Below are 8,075 nucleotides of genomic sequence, written 5' to 3' on the forward strand. Positions count from 1 at the left end.
TGCTCCTCTTAAACTCGCCTGGTTCACTGAAAATCTCAATGTACTAAATTGTAACATCTAAAAAACACAAATTAAAAATGGCCCAGCGTGGTCTGAGGGGCAAAGCCTGGCATGTGACAGGCGGACACAGGTAAGAGGGCTGTTAATTGGCAGATGGCTGGACAAAGACCAGAGATATTTCCAGACATTAAAGGACTCAAGGGATAGGCACAAAATGCTGGAGTAACTCAGCGGGACAGGCAGCATCTCTGGAGTGAAGGACTAGGTGACGTTTCGGGTCGAGACTCTTCTTCAAACTGGAGAAGGGACATGGGGATAGGGCAGGGAAATGGTGTGGTGCATGAAGATCAGAAGTAATTTTGTTGGATTTTATAGAATCGCACAGCAAGTTCAAGAGGTCCAGGGATCCAATTCTCAGTTCTGACTGATGTCATTCTGCTTGCACTGCAGGTCTTGGGTTGTGTAAGAGTTAGTTACAACGAGAGGAATATATTTTAAGAAGTAACACAGTGATGTTTGTAGTTTCAGTTCTTTTATGTGATGATTAATATGGCTTCAAATTTTTCTCTATCAGGACCAGTAACATTTATGCTGCCATTGTAGCACTGATGTCAGGGTTTTTTTGTTTGCCGATGCTAGAAGCTGGAACCAGGGGCTCCGCTAACTGCAGCAAAGTAGAAGGAGGCTGCCTCCGCCATGGAGCTATGCTCTGTTTCAAATTTATTTGGACTTAAAGCCTGGATGGTACATCATGCAGAATTTACACAGACAGGGAGCTAACTCTGATCCTCCCCGACATTAAATTCTAGTCTGAATACACTGCTAACGAGGCCCAGAGAGGAAGGGTCTGATGACCCAAAACGTTGCCCGTCTCTTCCCTCCCCAGATGCTGCCCGACTATGTTTTATTTTGGTTGAGTTTAGAAATACAGCGCGGAAACAGGCCCTTCAGCCCACTGAGTCTGCACCGACTCATGATCCCCTCACATTAACACAAGCCTACACACACACTAGAGACAATTCGCATTTATACAAAGTATACAAACCTGTACGTCTTTGGAGTGTGGGAGGATACTGGAGATCTCGGAGAAAACCCACAGGGAGGGAGAACATACAAACTCTGTACAGACTGCAGCCATAGTCGGGGTCGAACCAGAGTCTCTAACGTTGCAAGCGCAGTAAGGCAGCAACTCTACCGCTGCCCCATTCTGCCACCCAAGTTTTACTCAACTTTAGGAACAGCTTCATATTCAACTTGCTTTCCACAAACAAACTATGGCACCAACCTGAGAGGCACCAAAACTGGCAGCATTTAACCTCCTTTAATACTTGCTGTGCATATACCTCCTTGTCACTGCAAAAAGATCAACTGCCTGCTCAAAGAACAAGTGGTAAGATCAGCAAATTTATAAGGAGAGACAGGTTATTTTCCTCCAGATTAAATATTAAGATAAGTCTAACAAGCACTATTAAATCATAAATAGAAGACAATTTAATGGCCTGAATAAGCAGCTATTATTTCCCTGATTTAGCAGCCATCAACTTATATTGGAATCATTACACGTCTCCACACGGCTGTTGAAATTACCATCAAGAAGTGATCGTCAGAAGACTGCAGCGTTTCTTAGGGGAAATGGTTTAACATCTGATATGTGGGTTGTGCAGACAGTGGCGGACTGGCCAGGGTGTCAGCTTGCCCGATGGCAAGTGGGCCCCTGATGAAGTGATAGCAGGTGATGGCAAGTGGGCCCCTGTTAAATGATAGCATTGTAGTTGTGGGTGGGCCCCCTTTATCTCCTGGCAACCAATATTTTTAGACCCAGTCCGCCACTGTGTGCAGATACTGGGATCGCCTGTGGATTCCTTTGGAAAGGAGCCAGGTCAGAGATGAGCCAACACCTCTGCTGGTTCTGATGCTAAGATGCTGGACACTTCAGCTAATAAAATGAAAGGACCAAACACTGACCAGTTAGATCCCAACTTCAATCCTTTGTATCTTTTCAGCAACAGAGAAAATAAACTATTCTGGAAGACCCTACAAGGGCTTTCACGCAGCACCAGTGTGAAGTGGGGAAGAGAGAGAAGGAAGGGAAGCAGAAGCTGCGTGGAAAAATTAAGGAATGGGAATGCCCAAGGGGTATTGAAAGGTGTGGTGGAACTACCTTAATAAGATAATTGGTTTTAGGCAAGTTAAATCTGAAGAAGGGTCCCGACCCGAAACGTCTCCCATCCTTTTTCTCCAGAGATGCTGCAGGTGTATTTTCTTATTCCCATTTTCAATTGCACACCACCCCAAATAAGCTTCAAGCCTGAAGACAGGTCCCGACCCAAAATGTTACCCACCCATAAATAGACTCAAAATGCTGGAGTAACTCAGCGGGCCAGACAGCGTCTCTGGAGAGAAGGAATGGGTGACGTGTTGGGTCGAGACCCTTCTTCAGACTCGACCCGAAACATCACCGATTCCTTCTCTCCAGAGATGCTGCCCATCCTGCTGAGTTACTCCAGCATTTTGCGCCTATCTTCGCTTTAAACCAGCATCTGCAGTTCTTTCCTACACATGTCACCTATCCATGTTCTCTAGAGACATTGCCTGACCCGCTGAGTTACTCCAGCACTTTGTGTCTGTCTTCTATTGTAAGCCAACATCTGCACACCCTTGTTTCTACAATATGTATTATAGTCTTATTCCTATGGCCTCATTGCCACCTTTAACTATTTTTTACAAAAATAAACTTTATTCATATTGAATTAATATACAAAAATAATGTGCGAAAACTCCACATACATTCTGTGCCTATATATTCCAATTGTTATATAGTCAGTATGTTCACAGCGATGTTTACACAAAACACCCTTGCCACTCATGTGTTCCCTTGTTTGAGCGATGTCCCCACTGGACTCTGCCCCTCAATGTCTGCAACAGAAGGACCCAAGACTGTGGTCCTCCCCCACAAGTGGCTTGGAGTTGGGTGCACCAAGCCTCAGTGAGTCCCTGAGCACATACTCCTGCAATCTGGAATGGGCCTGTCGGCAACATTCCCACCTTTAAATAATGCTTACCCAGATCTTATGGATAGGAAAGGTTTAGAGGGAAATTGGCTACATGTGGGCAAATGGAATGAGCTTAAATGGGACATTTTGGCTGCCATAGATATTTTGGGCCAAACTGCCTGTTTTTGTGCTGTATGACTCCATGTTGAGTAATTTGACAAAAACAGAGCAATAGGTTAGTCATAGTCACACTGCGTGGAAACAGGCCCATCTTACCCACACCGACAAACGTGTCCCATCTATACTGGTCCTACCTGCCTGTGTTTGGCCCTTACCCCTTTAAACCAATCCTATCCATGTACCTGCCTAAATGTCTCTTAAATATTGCGATAGTGCCTCAACTACCTCCTCCAGCACTGCGTTCCATACCAACCACCCTTTGCTTAAAAAAGTTACCCCTCGGGTTCATATAAAATCTTTCCCCCCTCATCATAAACCCATGTCTTCTGGTTCTCGATTTCCCTACTCTAGGCAAGAGATACTGTGCGTTTACCCAATCTATCTTCTCACAATTTTGTACACTTCTATAGGATCACCCCTTATCTTCCTGCACTCCAAGGAATAGAGTCCTGGCATGTTCAACCACTCCCTACAGCTCAGGGCCTTGAGTACTGCCAACATCCTCGTAATGTTATTGGAAGATATCCCACAAATCACCCAATGGAGAAACAAATCTCAACTTGCTGTCTCCTTTTCAATCTGCGCCCTCCTTCAATGGCACAAACCAGGTGGAGTGGAACTTTCCTCCAATTAAAGGCTTAAGACATAACAAATGATATTCTTTTTACCCAGCTGTGGTGGAAAACAGAGAACGTTTCCTCCTGTCGAGCCAGTAGCCTTGGAGTCTGAACCTTTAGATACTTCAGTTAATAAAGTAACAGGCCAACAAGGTCAAAACCAATGTGTGGGAAGGAATTGCAGATGCTGGTTTATACCGAAGAAAGACACAAATTCCTAGAGTAAGTCAGCGGGTCAGGCAGCTAATGTGAAAACCAATCTGTTTTGAACGATAGTGGGAAGGGGGTACTGTAACCCACGGGCGGTGAACCAAGAGGATCTGTCAGAGCATTTATGACAAGTCGCTCGAAAGTGAAAATATTGTTTGTTCAACTCCCGTGGGCAATGGAAACGCTTGCTCGCCCCAGAGATAACCGCGTGGTGTTGGACAGACAACAGGAGCCAGGCAGAATACACTCAGAGTGGACCGAGGGGGAATATAGAGACGGAGGCCGAGGGCCACAGGGGAAGACAAGGTGTCGCGCAAGACCGGACCCACATCTTCCCCTGGAAGGATGGGTTAAATCCGTAGTGGGGGGAGAGAGAGAGAGCGCGCACAAATGAAAACTGACACCCAGATAATCCTCGCCCACACAATGGACCGATGCTTACCAGCTGTCTCTGGTGAATGCCTGGATACAACGAATCCCCGGAGGCACAGCGGAGCGCATCGTCCATTCGCTACCGGCGACAATACCCAAGACAGAAATAAACAGGGTTTAAAAAGAAATAAACAAGGCTCCCTCCTGAAAAAATCCCGCTGCAGTTGCTGGTCTTTTTGCCTCGCCTTTAGGGTCCAAGGCTCTCCCAGCCTAAGGAAAGCGCCGACAGCGTCTTCAGCCGTGATTGAAGCCTGGTCTGATTTAAAGCCGCTGCTGTATCCATAGGGCCCCGGTGATGTAACACATTACATGGGAACAATGCATTATTCCGGCCAAACGCGGTGACAAATGTGCAGGCGTGGAGACGAAGCACCGCAGATGCTGGAACCAGGCTTCCGGCACTGATCAGATGAACACTGAGAAAGTCTGAATCACATACAGGGTGTTTGTTATTTGTCACCAATGCGAGCTTCAGGGCGAGTCACCAGCGACCGGCTCGCATGTGACCGGCTGAAACTGACGCATGATAAACGAGCAGCCAATGGAAGTAATCAGAGTGCAGACTCTGCAGTGGGTGGGTGGGATTTCCAGCTCACAAAATCTTTTCTCTTCCACCTTCAAGCCGTGTTGAACCCAGCAATTGGCTGTTGCCGATACATAAACATAGCGAAATACAATACATAGCGAAACCAGAAACTGATCACATTCTGCTTGACACTTTCCACTGCTGGACGGTTCCAACCAAAGATCCGCTATAGGATCTTTGGTTCCAACCCCTCAATCTGAGGAAGGGATATCACCCGAGGCGACCACTTGAATGGCAAGGGTCTGAAGAAGGGTGTCTACTCGAAACGTCACCTGTTCTTTTTCTCCAGATATGCTGCTGGCCCGCTGAGTCACAGTAGCATTCTGTGTCTATCTTTGGTATAAACCTTTTGGTACACTGTATAGGTACGCTGTGGGCGGCTCGATTGTAAGCATGTGTAGTCTTTTCGCTGACAGGACAGCGCTCAGCATCAAGCCTCGGTTCATGTGATAATAAAACAACTAAACCAAATATGCAGTTCCTTATTATTACATGAGTGCCGTGGGTGCTTTGTTTTGTTTAAAGATAGTTGTTTAAACGCTCTTGAGAATGCCCCATAATGATTGTTTAGACGCTGAAAATGCACGAAGAGCTTTGCGATCTTTACTCGGTTTTGTATAGCTTTATTGTGAATAAAATTAATATTTTGGAAAAAAAAGGGTGAAAAGTTTAGTCTTGTTTAAAATCTATCCAAGACATTCCAATTGTTTGTATTGGTCCAGTAACTGGAAAATATTTATTGAATATATGAAACATGTATTGCAAAAGATAGTAATTCTATTTGTTGGTTCCTTAAAAGAGTTATCTATTTTAACCGCACTTCCCAACCCACACATTTTTCTTTACAATTATATAATTTATTTTAGTAGGTTACCATTGAGTTGGTGTATTTCACATCAAAACTAGCTGAAGAATTTGGTTTAGTTTATTGTCACGTGTACCGAGGTACAGTGAAGAGCTTTTATTGCGTGCTAACCAGTCAGCAGAAAGACAATACATGATTAAAATAGAGCCATCCAGAGAGATACACGATGAAAGGAATAACATGAATAACATTTAATGCAAGATGATCATAATCATACTTTATTAGCCAAGTATGTTTTGCAACATACGAGGAATTTGATTTGCCATGGTCATACCATTAAAAAGCAACAAAACACACAAAATACATTTTAACATGAACATCCACCACAGTGATTCCACCACATTCCTCACGTGATAGAAGGCGAAAAAAAGTTAAATCTCTTCCCTTCTTTGTTCTCCCATAGTTGGCCACGAACCTTCCATTGACGGGACGATCTTACTCCCGTAGCCGGCGGAGGACCCTCCGCGTCGGGGCGATCAAGCTCCTGCATCCCCGTACGGGGCGATCTGACCCCGGATCAGGGCTGGTCGAACCTTCTGCAACTTTGGAGCGTCCCGATGGTGAAATCCGTAGGCCGCGGTCGGAGCATCGATCCCAGGCAAGGGATCGGCTCCAATGGTAAGTCCACGTCCTCGCCGTTGTGCTCAGACTAGCAGAAAAAAGTACGACTCTTTGTGCGATGCGGGGTGCCACCTGTTTGGTGGAGAGTAGTGGCCCAAAGAGTCGTACCTTTTACTGGTCACCACTGGATTTTCAACATGTGGAAATTTTTCGGCAACCTGCTGTGACTATGACGGGTGCTGGCAAGTCACCGAAAAAAAATCACGTAAGTGGGACAGGCCCTTTACTCTAATTGCACTGCAGAGACTAAAATAATTCAACTGAGCTGGAGATAATTAACATTTAATCAAGATAATTGAAAACTAAGCAATATACTACACAGCAGCAGACAAAAGATCTGGTTGAGTAAAGGGTCACTGGTATACGCACGAAGGGTGACCCTCTACCTACAGATAATGTTACGGAAGGGACAATAAAAAACTTGTTTTATTTGAATCCCCATTCCTTCTTGTGTATGAAGGAACTGCAGATGCCAGTTTAAATCGAAGATAGGCACAAAATGCTGGAATAACGCAGTGGGACAGGCAGCATCTCTGGAGAGAAGGAATGGGTGACGTTTCGGGTTGAAACCCTTCTTCAGACTTCAGACTGAAGGGTCTCGACCTGAAACGTCACCCATTCTTTCTCTCCAGAGATGCTGCCTGTCCCGCTGAGTTACTCCAGAATTTTGTGTCTATTCCCATTCCTATTACAATATTGTCAGGATGAATATTGGAAATTCAGATGCAATAACGTAGGGGATGGAAGATAAACCATTGTTGGACATCTTATGCTAGATTACGTTACAGTTTAGTTTATTGTTAGGTGTACTGATTTTGTTGCGTGCTATCCAGTCAGCAGAAAGACAATACATGATTACAATCGAGCTATTTACAGTGTATAGATGCTTGATAAGAGAATAATGATCAACACAGAGGGTTACCAAAGAGGTTGATAATAGTTCAGTACCGCATTGGCTGGCTGACTGGTGGTAGGACGATTCAGAGGCCTCATAACAGCTGAATCATCCTACCACAAGTTTAGGAGTTTTGTAGATATGGATGGATAACTGGACAAAAACTGAGAGAAGTTTGTCCAATGTTACTGAGCGGTTCAAGAGAAGAACAAAGAATGCTGCAGTGTGGTGACAGACAAAAACATTGTTTAGTTTCTTAATGCTGCAAGAAGGATATCAAATGAAGAAATTTTAATCATGTTTTTGTGGAAGTTTTGCCCTCTAGTATTTGATATTTTCACCCTGGGATAACGGTTCTGATTGACTACCCTGTCTATGCCTCTCATAATTTGACATTCTGCTCTCAGGTCTCCCCTCAACCTCCGACGTTGCAGAGAAAACAATGCAAATTTGTCCAACCTCTCCTTTTAGCCAATACCGTCTAATCCAGACTCCATCCTAGTAAACCTCTCCACATCCTTTCTGTTTGGGGGCAATCAGAAAAGCACACAATACTCAAAGTGTGGCCTAATCAAATATCACTGTACCTTAATTGGCACACGTGACAATAAAAGACCTTGAACCTCATCAATGTTTTATAAAGCTGCTACATGGCTTCTTGATTGTTATTCTCAAT

At 44.6% G+C, this 8,075-nt stretch overlaps 1 protein-coding gene across 1 annotated transcript in view; it reads right to left on the reverse strand.

Moving 5' to 3' along the window:
* Positions 1-4,960, reverse strand: part of slc37a2 (solute carrier family 37 member 2) — a 70,377-nt gene extending 65,417 nt beyond the window's left edge. Inside the window, exon 1 of the mRNA XM_033049481.1 lies at positions 4,443-4,960. Within this exon, the coding sequence (XP_032905372.1) occupies positions 4,443-4,501 (59 nt within the window). The 5' untranslated portion in view covers positions 4,502-4,960. The remainder of the gene's footprint in view (positions 1-4,442) is intronic.
* Between the last annotated feature and the right edge of the window lie 3,115 nt (positions 4,961-8,075).

Source organism: Amblyraja radiata, chromosome 33 (genome assembly GCF_010909765.2).
Source record: "Amblyraja radiata isolate CabotCenter1 chromosome 33, sAmbRad1.1.pri, whole genome shotgun sequence".
NCBI classification, from domain to species: domain Eukaryota; kingdom Metazoa; phylum Chordata; class Chondrichthyes; order Rajiformes; family Rajidae; genus Amblyraja; species Amblyraja radiata.